Source organism: Crocodylus siamensis, chromosome 12 (assembly GCF_052110815.1).
Source record: "Crocodylus siamensis isolate JL-2025a chromosome 12, ASM5211081v1, whole genome shotgun sequence".
Classification (NCBI taxonomy): domain Eukaryota; kingdom Metazoa; phylum Chordata; order Crocodylia; family Crocodylidae; genus Crocodylus; species Crocodylus siamensis.
The window spans coordinates 4,496,559-4,518,677 of record NC_143406.1 but is presented as its reverse complement, the minus strand read 5'-3'; the positions used below and the strand labels follow the sequence as shown (position 1 = coordinate 4,518,677).

At 49.1% G+C, this 22,119-nt stretch overlaps 1 protein-coding gene across 1 annotated transcript; it reads left to right on the top strand.

Annotated features, from left to right (window-relative positions):
• Positions 1-12,542: 12,542 nt before the first annotated feature.
• On the top strand, positions 12,543-16,730 carry CAMK2N1 (calcium/calmodulin dependent protein kinase II inhibitor 1). Its single transcript, XM_090024580.1, has 2 exons — positions 12,543-12,906; positions 15,353-16,730. The coding sequence occupies exons 1-2, from the start codon at positions 12,738-12,740 to the stop codon at positions 15,421-15,423; spliced, it is 240 nt and encodes a 79-aa protein (XP_089880706.1). The 5' UTR covers positions 12,543-12,737; the 3' UTR covers positions 15,424-16,730.
• The last annotated feature ends 5,389 nt before the right edge of the window (positions 16,731-22,119 follow it).

The following is a 22,119-nucleotide window of genomic DNA, read 5'->3' as shown; positions in this document are numbered from 1 at the left end:
GGTCAGCAAGTCCAGCCCCTTGTGATCATAGGAAATCAAGCTCTGGACATCACAATAAAGCCCTCCAAACACAAGCCACAACCAGTCTGTTCTTCCTTCTCCCTCATCTCTTCTCCACATGCACCCTATAACAAACCAGGGTCCTCAGCATGATGGAAAAAAACACCTCAAAACTTCCAGTCCAGTGCAGGAGGGACCAAGACTGTTCCCAGCTCCTCGGGCCCCTACAGTAGCAGGAATTTGTCAAGGGAAATACGGTTTTTGGTTGTAGCTATGTCGGTCTAAAGACACAGGCAGGCAAACTTCTTTGGGTAGATGCGATATCTTATCAGACCAACTGAGTAGTCAGAAAAAAAGTTCTTTGCAAGTTTTCAGGTACAAACCCCAGCTGTCTAGCTGAGAGACATGCCTTCTTAGTGATCCTAGGAGGTGGCCCTGCCCCATGCTATAGGGGAAAGCCAAACACTCCTCAGCCCCCTGGTCTTTGTCAATCTGGCTTGGGGGAAAAATCCCCTCAATTCCAAATCTGATCAGATGAACAAGACCCCCCCCGCCAAGTACCTCTGTGTCATGAGGAGCACCAGTGCATCATGCCCTATCTGCAAGGTTTCAGAAGACAGAGAAAATCCAACAAGCGGCATAAACCACATGGTGAGTTTGAGGAGGGAAAAAAACAATGTCTTCCCTGCCCCCTAGGCAACCAGCCCTCAAGCATGAGATAACTTGGTTAAATACAACGTAAGACCATGCAGCAAGTATTTTAAGCACATTAAGGGCTCAAGAGGAAGGAAGATAAAGATGGCAAGGAAACCTAATCCAGAAAGGGCTGTCACAACCACCCAGGCTGAATGGCCCTCATTGTGCACACAAACCATGGTATTCCCTGTAAGCTGGAGGAAAGTGCAGCCTCAGACTTTGCATGTGCACTGAGAAAACCTGGGAGCCCAGCATGGTCAAGGTTTAACAGCTAATGGAAACTCCCAGTTAACTCAGCCAGGCTGTTTCAAGTAACCAACTGAGAGACAGGAGGAAAATCCCTCCTGTTAAGGCACTAAACTGGGAGTCCCAAGGGCTGGGGTTCGATCCCTGGCTCTGCTACACTGTGTGACCTTGGGCAACTCATTCACGTGCTTTGTGCCCCGTGAAATGGAGACATCAACACTTCCTTTTCCTCGGCAAGTTTGATTCTAAACTCCTTGGGGTCGGCTGGCTCTCCTGATGTGTATGTGCAGTGCCTCCAATTTGGTGCTGCAGCAGCACCTGGAAGCCCCAGTCAAGTGGCTTAGCTTACATCTGTGCTTTATATTCTTCTTCAAGTCCCTCTAGATTTCTGTTCTCTGGTTTATTTGCATCTCATTCTCATGCGAGGAAGAGGAACAGCATCCCATATTATCTCTCTTGCATTCCCTTTGGGTTTTTTTCCTCTGGCTGTGTTTTCTAAGAGTCTCTTAATTTTCAGTCTCTCTTTCCAGTCATTCATCTTCTTGTAAAGCACTTTCCACATGTTTTCTGAGAAGCTGTGAAATTTAACTCTGACCTATTAAACAATCTGCTCTGTCTGATCAGCCAATTTTGGTGTAAAATTAAAAAAACCCAAGCAGCAGCTGTGAGCACAGCCTAAGAAAAGTCAGCCAGATCCCACTCTTGTTTCAAAGGAATTGCGTGCTCAGCTCCAATCAGTTAATGGGACCAAGGCAGGAGTGGCAGAGAGAGCACTGGGATGCCACTGAGAGCACAGTTCAGAGATAAGGAGGCTGAATGAGAGTCACCAGTGGCCTGGAGGGCCTTTTTTGGGTCATGATGCACAAATAGGGAATAACCCAGCATGACTCAAAGACTGAGTTTGAAGGGAAAGCAGCTGGGGGAAAGGAAACAAAAGAGAGTGCTTGTAAACTCCCTGCGTTATGAGTGAGTCATGCAGGGGACTCCATGAAAACATATTTAGAAAGTCACATTTCTAAATGGAAAGGCTTTTCAAGATCAGGGAACTGGACGTGATGTCTCAGGTGGCCCCTTCCAGTCCCATGTGGATCAGAATCCATAAGGCTTTTTTTTTTTGTTGGATGTTATTTTAAAAACTTTGTCTTCACCCTCTTCCCCAACAGGTGACATCTGTTACGGCCCTAGAATTAACTGCCTCTAGATGCAAGTAATAGGAGTCTGTTGTCAGGCAATTTTGGTGAAGGGTCCTTGGCTCTGGGATTGATTGCCTTCTGCTGTTTGACAGAGGTAGAGTTTATTAACTTGCTAGCTGGCCCAAATGGCCCATCTGTTTGCTCAGACTTTTGCCTTTGGAAGCAAGCTGGAGAAGCCAGACTGGGGATTAGCCCTTTTGAATGGGTTATGGATGAGACATTGAACGGAAGTGCTCAGGTTGCTGTGTATTCTTTTTACACAAGCTTAGAAATGGGATATGAGCATTGTGTCAAATGAAGAATAAGCAAACAACTTAATTCAGGCAAGCCGGCCAGAGAAAATTAAACCTATTCTTAAAACCAATGATAAAAATCTGCTTCCTCTAACCAAACGCTCTGAAACATTCTGGAACTGAGGGCTATATCGAGAAGCTTCTAGTTTTAATGTTAAGGCTGTTTTAAGCAGGAAATGCCAGTATAATTTTGACTCTAAGTTCTGCAGTGCTACATCTTTTTTTTTTTTTCCTTGGGTCTTTTGGCTGTTTTTTCCATTCTCTTTCCTGGCTTGAAAAGGAAGAAGAATTGCTAATAAGCTTGGCCTTTCTTGGTTGGGTGCCTCCTGAAATATCTGGAGGATTCTCAACCTTTGCCAATCTAACTGCTATCCCTTTAAGTCTTTATGTGATTGAATTAATAGCAATGCACCAGCAAACAGCAGTATCTGTCAAGATCTCAGCTGCAGCTGCCTCCAGGGACTGGCTTTGGAGACAGAGCTTGATCAACTTGCTAGATGTTGAATATCTAAAGAAACAAATTGGCACTTGTGTTGTTTTCAATACAGTGACAGTTCTGTGTGCTGAGTTTCTCTTTCTGGCCCCCCCCAACACACGCACACTTTCTCTTTTCTCCAGTGTTTCATGCTGTTGTGGAGGAGGGGGAGTGATGTTGCACTATATTCCCTGCTTTCTTATCAGCAGTGGATTTGATTGATTGAGGAGGCACTATGGTCCACTGGACAGCATGCTGAATAGGGAATAAAGAAGCGTGGGTGGTATCTGTGATGCTGCCAGCCCCAGTCAGTGACCTTGGACAAGTTGTTTCATTTCTCTGCTGCTAGCCTTCTTGCCCATAGGAGGAAGTTAAAGATCTCTGCTTGCCTTGGTAAAAGTGCCGAGACAAAATAGTAAGTCTTAGCCCTCCAATATGAGTGTTCTCACAGCAGCCCACATCCACTCCTTCCTATGGCCCCAACTGGTCTTACTGGTTTTCTAGAAATGAATAAGAAAACATGGCAAAGGAAGTTCATGCTTGTGAAAATGTATCCTACCCCTGAACCTGCCAGCACCTGTGCAACAACAATAGGAGCTTCCTGTGTGTGATCTGATAAGAAGAGGGATGACAGCAGGGTGGCAGTGAAGGGTGACTCTTTGGCAGGGCTTTGAGCCATCGTATTGTTACCTATTACGTTGTCTGAATGGGTTAGTGATCCTATGTTCCCTTGTACCAGGGCAGCTCTGAAACCAGCTGTTTACATCTTTGCTTAGAGACCCACTGTGACTTCTTGTTGCTATGGGTGAATGGTTTCTGCTATGAGCATCCCCACTCAAATCGCTAAGACACTTTGCAGGCATAACTGCTTCTCCATGGGAGTAATAGGTTCCCCATCTGTCCTTCAGTGACGGGATTACCCTCTCCCCAGAGTAAACTGAACGAGGCAAAGATTACCTTCCTCAGGCAAACTCCTCCTGCCATGGACTGCCTGGCCTGTTTCAGGTACCAGCCACTTTCTCGGCCTGAATATTACCAAACCAATGCAATAGCAAGGGCCCGCAGTGGTAGCAAAATAATCAACAGCCATGCAGTATCTGCACATAGGACTTGGTAGCTCAGCAGTATTCACCCGACCTCAGCTCTACAGTGTACTCTGAGCATCTGAAACAACAGTGGAAAAGCCTCTGAGCCTTGTCGAAAAGGTCTTACTTAGCTAAAACCCTGCATCTAGAGAGGCCTTCATAAAAACAGGCACCGTGGAAAGGTCACCACTGACCTGTAGCAAGAGATGCAGTAGTACAGTTGAACGATTACCATGCAGAAAGCACTCTCTCTGTCTCTCTCTGCATTGTCCCCTCACCCTTTTCAAAATAAGTCCTATCTTTGTGGCTGGTAGATTAAAAACTCCAGTTGTAACAAAGCAGGCAGAACCGGACCACTTGCCCAGTCCCGTACACTGTGTGAGCACAAGTGAGAACGGAGCCAGCAAGCAACTCTTCCAAGAACATTTCAAGGCTGAGGAACGTTGTGCATCTTAATGATAAACCACGGCGTTCCCATATGCTGACATTTAACCCCACTGCTGCTGGGCCTCTGTGGCAGGCAGCGTCCTTAATGCCAAGGGGGAGCTTGCACCAGTCATCGGGTGTTCGGATGAATCTGGCTGTGTTTTGCAGGAAGTTACAGAAATGTCTGATGTACATGAGCAGTGCTGAAAGGACAGGCCTTGCTTGGAGTTACAGTTAGGGCTTCTGCTCTCGGCCTCTGCATGTGTGCTCTTAGGCCTTAGTGGTGCCCTCAGCAAGAACCCACATTTTTGGCCACAAACCTAGCAATTAGAGACCTGCTGTGGTGCATTTAAAGACCTTTGCCCGTAAAGTCTGAGGCTTCATTTCTAATTCAAGGAAACTGCCACTCCTTTACTCGTGTAACAAGTGGATAGGTTACATTTTCAGAGCACCTTGCTAAGGGGAATTATCCTCCTGGCTCTGGGAAGAAGACCCAGAAGAAGGACTCGTGTCCCTATCTTGGAAGGAAAAGCAAGTCAGAGAGATTATGTGACTTGCCTCAGGTTGTCTACCCGTGCTTCAGCTCTGCCAAAGCTTCTGGTCCTTCCTCCTGTGTTCAGCCAGCTCGATCATCCTGCTTCCACCATATAGCAAGACCATAGCTAAGAGATGAAGAAACTCCAATTCTAGAGGCAGGAATATTATCCCATACTGTGCTCAATTAATGAAGGCTTTAATCCCTGGCTGCTTGACCCATTATTGGCTATTACTTCCCTCGCTGTATTATTTTCCCTCTGCTGAGCAATACAATGCACGAAACAGAGGGTCAGGGTTACTTCCCATGAAGCTTGTTTATCTGTTTTACTCTGTAATTTTGGCACCAGTGACACTTCCGACTGCAGACTAGACATTGCTGTTGCAGGCATGTTGCTGCTGTCTGCTGCTGAGTGATTTCCAGGAGGAAAGGAGATGGCCATGCAAGTAAAACTGTTTCAGCACATCTCCCATGCACTGGGGCTGGCAAGTCTAAAGGAGAAGCCTGAAATAGGTTGATTTTTTTGTTACCGAAACAACACAGAGAGGAGCCCTGGGGAATTGGCTGGCAGTTTCTCTTCTAGGGCTACAGAGCATTGAAAGAAATCAGGTTTCCAAGGTTCCTGGGTGGGTAGGTTCTTGGAAGATATTACTGAACAGCTCTTAAATTACACTTAACCCATTTTGGAGCTATTAAACCTCTTGTGAGTGGAAAGTGCTTGTTCACGTGGTCATTTGTTGTTAAAGTACTTATAGATTATAAAGTACTCAGATGTTGTGGCTGCCACCTTCACTGAAGTGTGGCAGTTTGCTGGCAATTACAGTCTCCCTGTAACTCAGCATCGCTTAACACACACACTGGGGTCCCTCAACCCAGCTGCCCATGGATAGTGAAACCTGGACTGGGGGGACAGATTAGATGGAAATAGTTAAAATAATTATCCACCACAAAAACAGTTAGTTACAGCAATGAGACTGATAATGGCGTGCATCTGTGGAGCCTTTTGCATCACACAGTGGCTTGAATTCATCACAGGAGTGACAAGAATTGGTCCCTTTTGATGGCGATGGAAGAAAGCTGGTTCTCTTAGCCCAGCTGTCTCAAAACCACCACAAGAGGCACTAGCTGGGAGCGGGGGTGACAGTTACAGCAGAGGGCCACTGCAAGGATGATCCGCTTAACTCTGGTGGTCTGTCCTAGTGGACAGACGTGCCCAGTGTTGGTGCTGTGCCCCCTCCTGCCCCCCTCCGTATCTGCCGAGGTTCAGAGGTTAAGGATCGAATCGGTTTATGGCTGGACCTACTGGTATTTCCCTGGTTGAGGCACATCAGTGGAACACTTCTACACTGATATAAATAAGTCAGTACTAGTGGGGTCATGTTGCTGATCTACCCTAGCCTAGGTAACACATTACAACTTTTTGGCAAGATCTCAGATGAACAAAGTCTGAGAGCTTGGATCTTCCTTCCTTTACACCTTGTTTGTTTTACACCCTTCCTTACTTTACACCTTGCTTAGTCACAACCAGAAGAGAGTCTGAAGGGAGTGTCTAATGGTGCTGCTGGTATGAGTAGCTGGAGAATCTCCCCGAGATTGCAAACTCTTCTGGCAGCTCCTGTCTCATTGTGTCTGTACAGCACCTAACGCAATGGGGCTGGGCCTTGAAGTTGCTATTTTCATACCGATAACAATGATTGTGATGAGGTGATATTTACATTTGCTCTGCCCCCTCCTACCCCTGATATAAGGCACACTGGACCCACTTCTGATGGATGGGGATGTGTCACTGAGGTTCACTGGGAACAGGCATGCAGCCCCTCTCCCCAGCTCTCCCTGCATCCATTTCCCCTGACGCTGGTCTCCGCATAACCAAGAAGATTCCCGTCTCTGAGGCTGTCAGTCTAGCACCTCCTGTAAGAACTTCACTTCACACCTATCTGCACACACTGAGTAAATCTTCACAGGATGAGGCTCTAAATTAATGCTAAACAACAATGGAATTGCTGTGGGATCAACACGTCCCTTCTGAGCCAAGGGTGTTGGCTGGAAGAGAAGAACATTACACAAATGCCTACAGGAATCAGCCGTGGCATGTTATTGCTATTCAGAGCGTGCTGCCTTCCTGTAAATCATTATTCACGTTAGCTGGATGTAGTAGGGCGAGGTGGAAGGACAGAACTGTACACGGGATCCCATGTCCCTGTCATGGAGTCTTGTTACTGCTGCTTCAGCGTGTGTATGCAACACAACGTAGGGGTCCAGAGTTGTTCTGTTGCATGTACAAGTGCCTCAGTCCCCACAGCCAGGGACCAGACTGTCATTCTGCAAGTGGACATGTCAGATGCCTGTGCTACTGAGAAGCCAGGCTTATAGTATTATCCCATCTCCCCAAGTTGCACTGGGCTACCCATGGCCTGCAGCACTGGTGCCCCTTTTGGTCCTGTGCCGTATTGGGTTACATACGTTGTCCTGGGCCCACTCCTATGCACCACCCTTGATTTAGGATGGAGTTATGCCTCATGGAGGGCCACATCGTGTAGAGTTGGGACAGGCTTGGACTTCAAACATGGATTGAGCGTATTGCAGCACAACTTCGTTCTCAGGGAAACGCATTCTCATTCTCCCACTTTGTTTTCAATCACTCTACAGTGACGTACGTTGGCTACTTCCCTTTGGCATCAACAGTGGGGGGGGCAGGCAGGGCTGCCAACCACAGGCATTCAGAAATCATGAGTCAAAGCCCTAAAATGTCCCAAGACATTAAAAACAATGTGCTTGGGGATTTTGTACTGCCCTTCAGGTTTTCGTGGCTTTGGGGCATCATATGTTCAAGGTTTTCTCTGCACCACTGAGGGATAGGAATGGAATAGAAGGGAGAGCCAATGTTCACAGGGTTGTGACTCCAGGATCTGGAGATTTAAATAAAAACATTCGGTATTTGCAAGGCTTGTGATAAGATGGTTGGCACTGGCACCACTGCACAGCAGGGGCCAGAGCAGCACCACTCCTTCACTGGTCACCATGATTGCTGGAGGGAAAGAAAGAGCTGATGCTTCCTTCAGGTCCTGCCTGGTTTTACTGTTGCAATGGTCCTGGCCCAGGCCTCCAGGAATGAGGTCCTGAGCTGGGTCCTACTTCCTGCAGCAGAGCATTGCACTGCCACAAGGCACAGACCCACAGGAAATCAAGGGAGGAAGAGAGGCAAGCATTTACATCCAGGGAGCCCAGACACTTAGGACTGGGCTGCTGTCCTACAAAGTGGTGACTCAGGCTGCTGTGATCAGCTGTATCCTGCTGCACCAGCGCTGTTGAGCTCATTTGTTTGCCCGGCAGCAGTAGGAAGTCGCAGGGTGTCGGATCGCCTCAGCATTGCGTCACACACCACCGGCTGCAGCAGGGTTGTGTCATGTCACCTGGGAGTATTCCTCTTCATTTCCAGGAGGCACCCTATCACATTGCAACCCCTCCCTTGGGAGAGGAGGGGTGAAACAGGCACCTGAGAGCAGCGCAGAAGACAGGATGGCATTGCAACCAGCACCCGTAGTGTTCGTTTCATGCCCTGTATGCTGGCTAATAACATAGGACATAGGGGCCTCCCAGGTCACTGAACCCAGTGCTTCCTACTGAAGGCAGCCTCATGCAGTAACATCACCGAGCTCTGCTGTAATGCTGTTAGGGCTTTTTCCTCCCTTCTCCTCATGTCTCTAAAGCCAAGCTGGTTAGTTAAAAAAAATACTAAGATGTTGCAGTTGCCACTCATGTTCCAGGCACACACAAATGGACTGATTTCCCTATGCTTCTTTCTCCTGGTGCAGGTTGCTACCCATGTTGGATGTGGAGGGCACCACATAGGAGGCACCTATTGGGGTGTCTTTGCTCTGCACATTAGCCCCTTGAGCTAGCCTGGTCTCTCATCCAGCCATGTGAGAGACCAGCCATGTGAGAGAACGCTTCATTTCCATCTGTATGGATGGCTGGTCAGGGAGGGAATGCAGGCATTAGGGAACAGCATCATTCAAGGGTGAATCTTGACTACACACGTCATCGGGGCTCTTGAGTTTTAGCTGCAAGCCTCTCTGCAGTCCAAAAAGAGCCCCTGACCTAGTGATGCTTTGAGCCCTGGCTAAGATTACACGGTTGGGGACGGGATATGCTTCAGAGCCTGGTGCTGCTTCTGGTTGACCTGAACGTGGTCTGCTTTGCAGTATGGACAGAAGCAAATATATATCACTGATATTCTCCATTTTTTCCTACACTGCCCACCAAAGGACAGCTGATTTCTCCCACAATGGCCTGGGGGAAAAAAAAAAAGAGTCCTTGAATGTGTCTCACCACAAGAAACAATGGCATAAGCTTCCAGACACAAAAGCAAGTGCAAGAAGAGAGAGGAGACAGTAATGCAGCTGGGGCTTCAATCTGGGCAGGCTCACTCAAAACAAAATAGCCTCAGAGCTCAAACTCAGGTGCCAAAGCCTCAGGCTAGCTGGTCTAGACAGAGCTCCCACATTTGCTCCCCTGGCTGATATGACTAGACCCTTCAGGACTGGGTCCTTTCTGCTCTTCAGCTCTGCTTGCTGGCTTCCCAGCAGCTTGCTGGCTTCCCTTCAGGCTTCCCAGAAGGGTTGTGCAATCTCCAGCCTTGGAGATTTTTAAGACCTGGGTAGACAAAGATGATCTAGTTGGACCTGGTCCTGCTTTAAGCCAGGAGTTGGACTAGATGTGACCTTCTGAGGTCCCTTCCAACCCTCATGGTCTATGGTTCTATGAGCAGGCTGCAGCAGTCCTTTTCCTTGGCCTCTCTGGCACTTCCTGAGCACAGGCCCTAGGCCCCTTTGAAATAGGACCAGAGGGCCCAGCTTTCCAAGAACTCTTCAGGACCTAGAACCACTGTTGACCCTCTAGGTGCCCAGTACCCAAACCCATGGGCCTCACGGGCACTCAGGGTTTACTTTCCCAGGGTCTCTTTGGGAACAAATGCTGGTTGAAGCAAACAGGTGTCCATTCATAGCAAAGACGCTGCAGTTCAGGCTCTTTTTATTTCATATAGCACAAAACCAACACACGCTTCCATGCAGGTGCTGCCTGAGTTTCCTCAGCACTCCAGAGCATTCTTTGGGTTTATGCTAGTCCTCTAATATATCCAGCCCCAAATCCCCCTTCTTTCTCCAGAAAGACAGAAACACCTTCCACGTTCTTTGATTCACCCCACTACTAAATTAGTGTCCTCCTGTTCCTCATTCCCTCCTGCCCAACCCTCTGTTCTTGCCTTGAGCCTTCCTAAGTTCCTTTCCCTGCACCCAGATCTCTGCTACTGTGTGTTCAAGTCCTAGCATTAACACTTGATCTCTTTGTTCTGTTTGGGGATTTTCCACTCTCCACTCCCCAGGGCAGCAGAGAAACTTGGCTGGGTTGCTATCTGTAAATCGACAGATATCAGTTGTCCTGAGGTACTCCCACTTGAATGGAAGCCATTGAGGTTTAATGACCTTCCATTATCTTTCATCTGGGACATCTGTGACACAGCGTTGACAGCTCAGAGTCGATTCCACATATACACTCAGCCGCTCAATAACAGCATTTTTATTCCCTCCACCAGAGTCCATGAGTTGTGCATACACAGATTCTCCAAATCGTCACACCCTGACTCACTAAGGTTAGGTCGGTGTAGACATTTGCCAGCATTGTTGTATCAATCAGGTGGGAAGAGGTGGATCCCTTACTGACTTACTGGTGCTAGCAGTTGGGATAATTGCAGCTTTATCAAACAAGGCTTGCTTTGTTCAGGAAAGGGGTGGTTCTGTGTCCACACTACAATTGCTGTGCTGGTATCATATACTGGGAAACGCTACTAGTATAGATGAACCATAGACTGCCAAGGGTATGGGAGACTTATCTCTCTTAGGCTCTATCCCAAGGTAGATGATGCTGGTCTTACACATGCCCACACTGCCACGTGATAGAAAACTGAGCTTTGCTATGCCTTCCCTGCTGCTGTAATGGCTTTCCTTGGTGCCACATAATCTCTCAGGGGATCCAGCTTCAGGCCCTTACACCACTTGACTGGGATGCAGGGAAGTGGCTGGGAAGGAAAGAAAGAGTTGCTGAAATGCCAGAGGGGTGATGCAGATGGGCTTGGGAGGGAGGCTGCATCTTGTGAGAGCAGCACGCGGGCATTATCTATAAAATGGGCACATACCGCACTTGGGCATGTACTGAAGCTCATGGAGGGTGTGGAATTTGAAGGTGGGGGGGAGGGAGAAGGATATTGATGATCATGGCCTACATACCCAGATAGATTAGATGAGGTTTCATTAGTTAAGATTAGGTTTGATTAGATTAGATTACAGCAGATTAGATAGCTAGCTCTTCTCTTTCAGTGCTTCTCCCACATAAAACTTCCCGATGGAAGTGTCTGGCTCGAACCCATTCAAGGCTCCCCTGCCCCCTGCACACATCGCTACCAAGACCCGATGAAACAGCCCCTGGGGCATAAAAGGTCACTGCCCTGGGCTGCCACCGGCCACACCGGGGGCTGAGAGGAATTGGGGGGGGAGTTTTAATTGGAACAATTATAACAATGATGTTAACGTTATTGTTATCATTAATAATATTAGCAATATTACTATTAATAATAATAATAATATTATTATTATTAAGGGGCTGGACACAATGATCTTCTGAGGTCCCTTCCATCCTTACAATCTATGAATCTATGAAAAATAACAAAGCAATAAAAATAATGAGAATAATATTAATACTACCAATAATAGTACTCATAATACTAATGGTAATCATGGCAATAAAGATGGGGGTCATGATAACAAGGTTAATGTTAATATTATCATCACCCTAGCTAATAATAATAGTAGTAGTACTAATACCGTTAATAATGATCATCATCGTAATAATATCATCATCACCCTTGCCAATAATAATAATAATGATAATAATACCATTAATAGTGATCATAGCAAAGTTAATATTATCCCCCTTGCTAATAATAATAATCATAATAGTCCTAATACTGTTCATGATCATAGTCATGTTAATATCATCATCACCCTGGCTAATAATAATAACGATGATATTAATAATAATACCATTAATAATGATAATAATATCATCACCCTTGCTAATAATCATTATCATAATAATACTAGTACTAATACCGTTAATAGTGATCATAGTAATGTTACTACTGATAATTATGGTAACAATAACCCAGCTAATTCTAATACTAATAGTAATGAGGATGATGAGGGTGTTAATATTATTGTCACTAATAGTAATATGAATACTAAAATGTCCATGCTATTAACTGTAACGTCAGCAACGATCGCGTTACTGGCAGTAAGAACACCAGCTAACACTGGCAGTAATGAGGAGGGCGACGACGACGCTGTCGTTCATGTTTTCATGAAGAAGGATAATCACAGTGGTAGTAGCGCTAGCAGCAGCCCAGCACGCCGAGGACGCCATCCCCGCTGCCGCGTTCACCCGCGCCGTGCCACGCTTCACCTCAGCCCAACGGCCCAGCCCCTCAGTTTCCCCGGGGGGCGGGGCCGAGCGCTGGCCCCGCCCCGCCCCGCCCGGGCCCCGCCCCCATGGCGCTGTGGCAGCCGGCGGTGGCGGTGGCGGTGGCGGTGCCGGCGGCGGCGGGAGCAGCTCGGCGCGGCTCGGCATGGCCCAGCGCTGAGCGCCGCGCTGTCCGGCGCCGGCCGCCCGGGGGCTGCGGCAGCGGGAGCGGGGGGCGGGCGGCAGCCCGAGCCCCAGCCCGAGCGCGGCGCCATGTCCGAGGTGCTGCCCTACGGCGAGGACAAGCTGGGGCACTACGCGGACGGCGCGGACGTGGGGCAGATCTCCTTCACCTGCCGCCTGCAGGACGCCGGCCCCTTCTTCGCCGCCGCCCCGGGCAAGCGCCCGCCCAAGCTGGGCCAGATCGGCCGCAGCAAGCGAGGTGGGTGCCCGAGGGGGGCCCCGGCCCCCCATGGCTGCGCTGGGGCCGGCGGCGAGGGTGTAGGGTGATGGGCGAGCTCTCCTCCGAGCCCCCTGGCTCGTGCGGGTGCCCCCCGGCACAGGGCAGCGATGGGGAGGGTGTAGGGTGATGGGCGAGCTCTCCTCCGAGCCCCCTGGCTCGTGCGGGTGCCCCCCGGCACAGGGCAGCGATGGGGAGGGTGTAGGGTGATGGGCGAGCTCTCCTCCGAGCCCCCTGCCTCGTGCGGGTGCCCCCCGGCACAGGGCAGCGATGGGGAGGGTGTAGGGTGATGGGGGAGCTCTCCTCCGAGCCCCCTGCCTTGTGCGGATGCCCCCCAGCACAGGGCAGCGATGGGGCGGGTGTAGGGTGATGGGCGAGCTCTCCTCCGAGCCCCCTGGCTCGTGCGGGTGCCCCCCGGCACAGGGCAGCGATGGGGAGGGTGTAGGGTGACGGGCGAGCTCTCCTCCGAGCCCCCTGCCTTGTGCGGATGCCCCCCAGCACAGGGCAGCGATGGGGCGGGTGTAGGGTGATGGGCGAGCTCTCGTCCGAGCCCCCTGCCTCGTGCGGGTGCCCCCCGGCACAGGGCAGCGATGGGGAGGGTGTAGGGTGATGGGCGAGCTCTCCTCCGAGCCCCCTGGCTCGTGCGGGTGCCCCCCGGCACAGGGCAGCGATGGGGAGGGTGTAGGGTGACGGGCGAGCTCTCCTCCGAGCCCCCTGCCTTGTGCGGATGCCCCCCAGCACAGGGCAGCGATGGGGCGGGTGTAGGGTGATGGGCGAGCTCTCGTCCGAGCCCCCTACCTCGTGCGGGTGCCCCCCGGCACAGGGCAGCGATGGGGAGGGTGTAGGGTGATGGGCGAGCTCTCCTCTGAGCTCCCTGGCTCGTGCGGGTGCCCCCCGGCACAGGGCAGCGATGGGGCGGGTGTAGGGTGATGGGGGAGCTCTCGTCCGAGCCCCCTACCTCGTGCGGGTGCCCCCCGGCACAGGGCAGCAATGGGGAGGGTGTAGGGTGATGGGCGAGCTCTCGTCCGAGCCCCCTACCTCGTGCGGGTGCCCCCCGGCACAGGGCAGCAATGGGGAGGGTGTAGGGTGATGGGCGAGCTCTCCTCCGAGCCCCCTACCTCGTGCGGGTGCCCCCCAGCACAGGGCAGCGATGGGGAGGGTGTAGGGTGATGGGCGAGCTCTCGTCCGAGCCCCCTACCTCGTGCGGGTGCCCCCCGGCACAGGGCAGCGATGGGGAGGGTGTAGGGTGATGGGCGAGCTCTCCTCCGAGCCCCCTACCTCGTGCGGGTGCCCCCCAGCACAGGGCAGCGATGGGGAGGGTGTAGGGTGATGGGGGAGCTCTCCTCCGAGCCCCCTACCTCGTGCGGATACCCCCCAGCACAGGGCAGCAATGGGGAGGGTGTAGGGTGATGGGCGAGCTCTCCTCTGAGCTCCCTGGCTCGTGCGGGTGCCCCCCGGCACAGGGCAGCGATGGGGAGGGTGTAGGGTGATGGGCGAGCTCTCCTCTGAGCCCCCTACCTCGTGCGGGTGCCCCCCGATAGGGGACAGTGATGGGAGGGGTGTAGGGGTGATGGGTGAGCTCTCCAGGCATCAAATCCAAGCCAGCACCTTGTGCAAACGCTGCCCGGTCAGTGGCAGCGTTGGGAGCAGGGTTTCAGGGTGACTGGGTGAGCTCAGATCCAACTGCGGATGGCCCCGCTCCATGCCAGGGCTGGGGTGATGCTGAGCCTGCACCCAAAAGCCTGCGGGGAAAGGCTGGGTCCCTGTAAGCCCAAGGGGAAAGTTGAGCACCCTCGAGAGGCTTTCCCCTTGTCTCTTCCCCCCTACAGACACGCTGGGGGTTTAAAACCGAAAGGGTCCGACCCCCAAACAAAGAAACCCCAATCTGGTGTGCTCCAGGGAGCCCGTCTGGGAGGGGAAGGTGCTGCTCAGCCACCGCTTGGTTGAGTCGATCGGAAAAGCCCGTCGGCTGTTTTAGGCAACGTAACCCCAGTGGCCAACTATTTGGTGACCTTGAAAACACTGGATTAAGTGTGTAACACAACCCAGTGCCTTTAATTCTTTGCAGCGGTATCGCTTCTCACCTCTCAATAGCAGCAGATTGCTGAATCGACATATTCCTTTCCCCAGGAAAAAAAAAAGTGGTTTCCCTCACTTTTGGTGGCATTTTTGTTTGCGATAAATGAGCTTTTACAGTGGACTGTATGCCATGCTTTTGTGTGCACGCACATCCGAGTGTGTTACGATGCAGTAGATGAAAACGGCCGTGTTTTCTTGTACTTGGGAAAGAGAGAGATTCTGCAGACCCGGACATGTTTCGGGGCGGGGGCGCGGATTTCAGGACAAAAGGGGAATTCGTGCAACAGGAAAGGGAGATGGAAGAAGGGAAGTGCCAGTGTATTCATCCTTTTGTTTTTCTGCTTTACAGTTGTCATTGAAGATGATAGAATTGATGATGTGCTGAAAAACCTTTCAGAAAAGGCACCTCCGGGGGTTTAATTCCCCGCCAGAGACACTGAGTAAAGGGGGGGGGGAATAATTCACCATGTAACCCATTATTGGCAAACCCCCCCCCAAGCAAAGCACTTTGAAATCCTTCATTAATACCCTGCAATCCACAATGCAAATCAGTAAATTGTATCTTAACGGCAGGCTCGGAGGCGGAAGAAGTGTGGAAAAGGAAGACGGTTTTTAAAAGCAGATTTGTAAAACAGCTAAAGCAAACCCACAAAATAATGATCGATCGCAGCGCATTGGTCGCGGCTCTGTGGTCGAAATTACTTGTCATTTTTTTTTCCACCCCCGTATCTGATGAATATGGCGCAATTTGAAATCCAAGGTGAAAAGTCCTTTAAATAATGCAACAAACACAGTGTTTTTAAACCCCGATTACCTTTTTTGCTGGTCTTGATTGTTCCCAAATGAGACCTTGTTTACATTATTTAATCTTGCAAAAATGATTCCGTGCACTTGGATGTAACATGCTATCAGTTTCATTGTTATTTTTTTATTTGATGTCTTTGGATGTTTAAAAAGAAAAACGATATATAAATATATATATCTATATATTTCATTTTAGTCACATTTTAAAGGTATTGATGGAATGTGTGAAAAACAAACTTTTATAAGGAGTGAACCTATCGGAAGAATTCTTGGTTTATTTTTTAAAGCTTGTATTTCTTTGTTGCTCTGAGCAAGCTGCTCAAGTTAGTGCAGATGGACAAATTTTATATGTAAAATGGGGGGAGGGGGGGAAATGCTCCGCTTTTTCTAACTACCTGCAGTCTGTAGTGTGGGCAGTCTGTTTTTTCTTATATTGTGGCAGTTTATTCTCTTTAATAGACTGTATAAAAATAACAAAATGGAACAAAAAAAAAATCCAATGTAATCACAAGAGTGCCAAATATTTTGAAATGCCAAATGGCAGTCTGTTTTCGTTTCTTATTAGTGCTCTTTGAGTTCATGTAAAGTAGCACTTTTGGTCTCCTTTCTGTTCTTTATAGGGCTCTCTATTGGGTTATATTGATATCTAGACATATATCTATCTATCGATCAATCTATTTATCTTTTGGATTTCCTCTTCTCTTTTCTATTTTTTTTAAAATTTTTTTGCATGACGTGCAAAAAAAATATGCCTCTTGCGTGAGGGAATATTATACCGTTTTTTGTTTGCAACTTTGAATGACAGACCTCAAGAAGGGTTGTTGTTTTGGTTTTTTTTCCTTTTCTTAAATATTGTGTATGTTGCACTTTTATCCACTACACAGGGCTATTTCTGCAATGTACAATAAAAACAAAACAGAACATGCCTGTGTCCGATCCCTATCTTTTGTCTCGCTTTTGTGCCTGCAGCATGCATTGATACCCGTTTCGGCATAAACAGCAAAGCTACATGTGGCTGTCTGCAAATAAGGTGTTTGGCGGTCTCTGCGGGGCGTCAAGGATAGATGAAATTAATGAAATGTCAAGCTGGTCTGCGCTGGAAATGCCTTCTGCTGGGAGCTGGGCATGTGGCGAACTTGTGGCTACGAGGAGTGAGAGAGCAGCCCCCAAGAGAGAGGTTAAAGGGACCCAGATGGGTTGGGCTTGGTTTGCTGGTCAGTACTGGTTTAAGTTCAGCACACAGGCCCCTCCAGTTTCCTTGGGTTAAGAGTAGTAAACACCTCCAAAATTCCTTCCTGCCTAAAACTAAATTACAAAATATATATAGTAGCTAAAGCAGAATCTACTTGAAAGATGAATTCGGTACCTAATAAAATAAAGCCAGGATCTTTATTCCCTCTGCTCATGGGATATTCATGTTGCCTTCAGGGTACCAACTTCTTTTCCCTCCCCCCCGCCAACACTCCCCTCGCTCCTTTGCTGCGGAGGAAACCTGATCATGTAACACATACTTTCACATGTCATCTCTAGCTTCCAGCCATTGCCAGGAGGGTTTAACAATAACATCCTGCTTCTGGAGCGTCTAACAGGGACGGTGGAGGGGAAAGAGCAGGGGGCTGGAGGAAGAGAGAGCGCCTGGATTATTCCTAGAGATCAGTCAACATGAAAGCATTCCCTAGCCCCCTCCCTGACCTTATTAGGGATTCAGATAAAACAGGAGCCATCTCTAAACTACTCCAGTTTTGCAAAACCAGTGCAACCTCTCCTCTCAGCTTGGCTACAAGAGGCTTCCCTGAATTATTACCAGAATTCAAAACCCACTGATCCAGGCAGTGTTGATGGAGCTGTTGTAAAACTCTTGAGATCTGGAGTCATAACATTGAATGGAACAATGTGAGTGCCGGGAGTGACTCAGATCGCTTAGAAATGCAGCAGCCGGGGTAAAAGGGCTCTGGAGGACAACTCAGGCATTTTAACTTCACTTAGCAAGATGACTATTCAAAAGCACAACTGTAGTACAGTGCTAGCCTTGTACACATACACCCAGAGTGTCAAAGATGCTTAGCTGACCTTGTACACGTGCATCAGTCACGGCTTGTGCCTTCGAAAACATCGTCCCTAATGTTTTTGTACAGCCCCTCACACCACGGGGCCCCTCTGTCTGGTCGGCTGTTAGGTGTTCACCATGCTACCAGGAAAAGTAATAAAACAAGAAAACCCTGCAAATGGGTTATTATTACTGCTGTGCCTCTTGTGGTTTCACCACCTGAGATATGTAGAGGCAAAGCACTGCATGACAGCTAGGTTGAATTATTAATAAGAATTAATATTTATTAGGATTTAGGGAAAAAAATTGTAAATGCTGTATTTGACATCCCTTCCCATCACCAAAAGAAATCCCCTGGGAAGGAAGAGAAATTTGTGTCAGGTGTTAATAATATGAGGGATCCAACCAGAAGAGCTGAGGCGCATCTCAACCTGCCAGCACCTAACAGAGAGAGGCGAGGGGTGACTCCCAAAAGTTGAGAGTCTGCAACTCACAGCAGGTGGTGAGGGACTCATCCCTTCAGCAGGAAGGACTCCTGTAGCTTCAGCTTGGAGGCTAGCAACGAAGCCCGACAAAAATTAACTTTCAAGAGTAAAATACCGAATATACATGGCCTATGGATGGGGTTGGGATGAGTGGCATCCTTCAAGATGGAGAGGCTTGAGAGGTATGATCAGTGTGGAAAGCAAGACAGAGGGCTAAAATATTACCCTACTCCACAACTGTAGCACCAACTGTAAAACATTTCTCTCTCTCCCATTTGAAAATATATATTTCCTTAATTCTATTTCCATTTCTCACTCCCTTCCCCTTCTTTATTTCTCTCTCTTTAAACAACTGCATAACCCGTTTATGGCTTGTCTTTTTTTCCCCCATTTGGACAATACACTGAGAATTATGCAGACGTGACAACCAACGAATGTGAACAAAGAGCTCCTCCCATTCTGCTCAGAGATTTGTAAATCAGCGGATGAAAAGCTTTGACCATGTTGCTTTTTTTTTTTTTTTTTGAAGAGACGATATTAAAATATTATCATCTCCCAAAAAGCAGGCAAGCATTCGCATTAGTAGTGAGGATGCTGTGTCAGCTGAGGCTTGGGAATACTGTCATATCACAGACATGAGACAAACATCTGTAAGAGATCTGGAAGCATGCTCGCGGACAGCAAATTATGCCAAGTGTAGGACATGTTATGAAAATATGTTTGAGCAACAGTAAGTGAAGAAAAAGGACGATATTAAACTTTAAAGACGATGAGAGAATCTATAATCCTTTTCTTATTGATTGAGAACAAAGAGCTGCATTATTCAAACATAACTAATTGAATGCTTGCAATAAACATAAATCTCGGTGTATTCTTTGCCCTGACGGAACTGACAATTTAAAAGAGGCAAAAAAAAATCCCAAAACTCCAGTCATGCTTCTTTGGGGAATTCTTTACAAAACCTGGTAAATTATTGATTTTTCTTTTTTCTTTCCCTTTTTTTTTTTGTCAAGCAGGAATGAAAGCTGCAGCTGCAGAGAGAATGAACAGCAAAAGGGAGTGAGCAAGAGAGAAAATGACTTCCTGGCACATATAGCGCAAGCCAGGCATAATGAGCTCTAGGAACCGTAGGGCCCAATCCAGTCCCCTTTGAACAGCATGAGGCATCAGCCCAATCTTGCAATGAACTCGGTGTAGTTAGATGCCTGTAAAGGTCATTACAGAATCCTGGCTATCCACTTGGATAATACCTTGGCTTCAATACGCGTATCCCAAAGCACTGGGTGTTCAAATCTGGCAAATCTTCGCTTACCCTAGCCACATGCAGTTTAGTTAAGGGGAGTAGCTCCATTGATTGCAGCAAGGCAACTTGCATCAGTGAGGATTATTCGCTCCGATACCTGTTTGCAGAACTGATCCAGAACGCAAGCCTCCCAAATCCTGTGAGCAGGTAGGAAAATAGTACACAGGGTAACGCTTCATTCCACGTTAGGCAGCACATTTCCAGGGCGCGACGTAACTGTTATTTAATAGCTCAGATGAATGCACAATGGGACGTGGGGGGGGAAATTAAATTAGTCTGCAAAATGATTAGTTCAAAACCATTCCTTTAAAGCAGGGGCCTCAAAGGGAGCCCTGAAAAGCATAGCCTACATTGTCCTTCCTTGTACCTAAAGGGTGAACACAAAGCGGGTCGCCCGCAGGTTGTGCACAGCAGACAGTAAAACTGAAACAACAAGCAGCCTCCGCTCACCTGCCAGCAAGCATTCAAATCTTCTTGTGGAGCGGGGTTATTTTTATGTTAAACACATGCAGATTTATATGTAGATGAGGCGCTGCCTGTGGGCTTCTGGCTAATTGCCACGACAGCCCCTTGCGTTGCAAAGTTTGGGTGCCTCTGCCATAGGCTTATAACCATAACAATGACACCTCAAGAACTGCACTTCCCTCCCCACAAAGGAGCTACATCCAGTGGCACCGCTCACAGCCCTATTAATAATTGCTATTAGTGCTACTACTGTTTATTTGTTAAAAGGCAAGCTGCAGTGCCAGGCACTTTGCTAACAGCGGTCCCTTTGTGCAGGAAAATTGAGGGCTGGCTGTGCTTGGGGAAACCAGGAATCTTAGAAATGTTCTTTGTAAAAGAGAACCGATATTTATAAGATAAATGCAAGCCCTGAAATTGGGACAAACTCCGAGCAAAGTGAGAAGCATGCAGGGTGCATGATTGTCTCGGCTCTGCACACAGCCTGATGGATGCTCTCAAAAAAAAATTTCAATAAAACCAACTTCCTGCTAAGCGGAGCTGTCATTTCTGACTGGAGACTGCACAGCCCCTCTCTCCCCTCGCCCTGGGAACAGCTGTGCTGGTTTATAAAACCTGCTTTTTTGGGGAAGGGAAAGAAAAATAGAACAAGAGATTCTGGCTGTAATCACCGTCCCAAATCCTCCTGCTGAACGACGAGCTGACGTTACTGACGGCACGTCCGAGCGAAGGGGGACCTGAGCACAGCTGGGGAGTTTCTCGGGTAAGGAAGGGAGTGAAATCTCTAGCCTGCAGTCCTGAGATTGCTGCCGTCGGTTTGTGCAACCGCACAGCAACTGCAAGGTCTCAGTGCACGTTCGTGGCAGTCAGTGGAAAACCCCTCAGGCTGTTCTCCGAGGTGATGGGTACACTCGGTGTCAGCAGGTGTGCAAGGGAGAGTCCCCTGGGGCCAAATTTAGCCCAGCTTCAGTGTCTTCATAGATGAGGCTAGGCTGAGTTGAAATGGGTGTGTGTCATACATGGAGGGCCTGGCTCTTCTTTGGGCTGCTGCCAGACTCTGCAGTAGGACCCAGAGGGGTGGCCTCCTTGCCTTGGGCTGCTCAGGGGTCAGCGAGCCGTCTTCATTTGTCTGTTAGCGGCAGTGGGCCTATGCACTATCACGCCTGAAAGGAGCTGGGGTGGAGGACTGCTCTTGCCCAGGCTATCTCCCTCCTCAATGTGCCCTTAGGCAGGAGACACCTTTTCCCTACAATCCCAGCTCAGTGCCTGCCTGACCCAAGGTTATCCTGTAAGCAAGCATCATGACTACTCCACAACCCCCCTGAGTGCAGTGCGTCCTCAGGGCAGAGACGTTTAGCCACCTTCCTTTACCCCCATGAACTCACCCTCTGGACTCAATGCATGGGAGAAACAGAGTCAAGTCAAATTGAGTTACTGCCCCCAGGATAAATCAAGGGCAAAACCAGAGAATGGGAGGAAGGTCCCCCAGACAGCAGTCTCGATCCTTCCCTGCCTTTCTTGTTTAGAGGCAAAATCCGGATGGGAGTGAAATAAAAGATGATCCACCCTTTGCCCCAGAAAGTGCCAAGGGACCAGGGGAGGTGTCCCTGGGTGGGGAACGAGAAAGGAGGGGGTGGTCCAGGGAGACCCAAGAGAGAAAAATAATTGCAGGGAGGCATCAGGGCATTGTGTGCAATAGCGCTCCAGCCCCAGGTGCAGGAAGCTCCTGAGCCGACTGTCCGAGGAGGGAGCAGGCAGCAAAGGCAGGTCACGGGTGCATGGACTCGGGGGCGATTTGGGGCAGGGCACTGGTGGGTGAAGGTAGCTCCGAGGGAGCAGGCAGAGGAAGAAGCATTCAGTGGAAATCTACAGGGCAAAGCTGTGGGCCACAAGCCAGTGGAGCATGTGGGTGTGCACAGGTGCCAATGGGAGGCAGGGGGAGGATGTAGTCAGCGTGCGTTGGCAGGGAGAGTCTCAGAGGACAGTGCTGCCAATGCACGAAGCTTCCCGGAGCA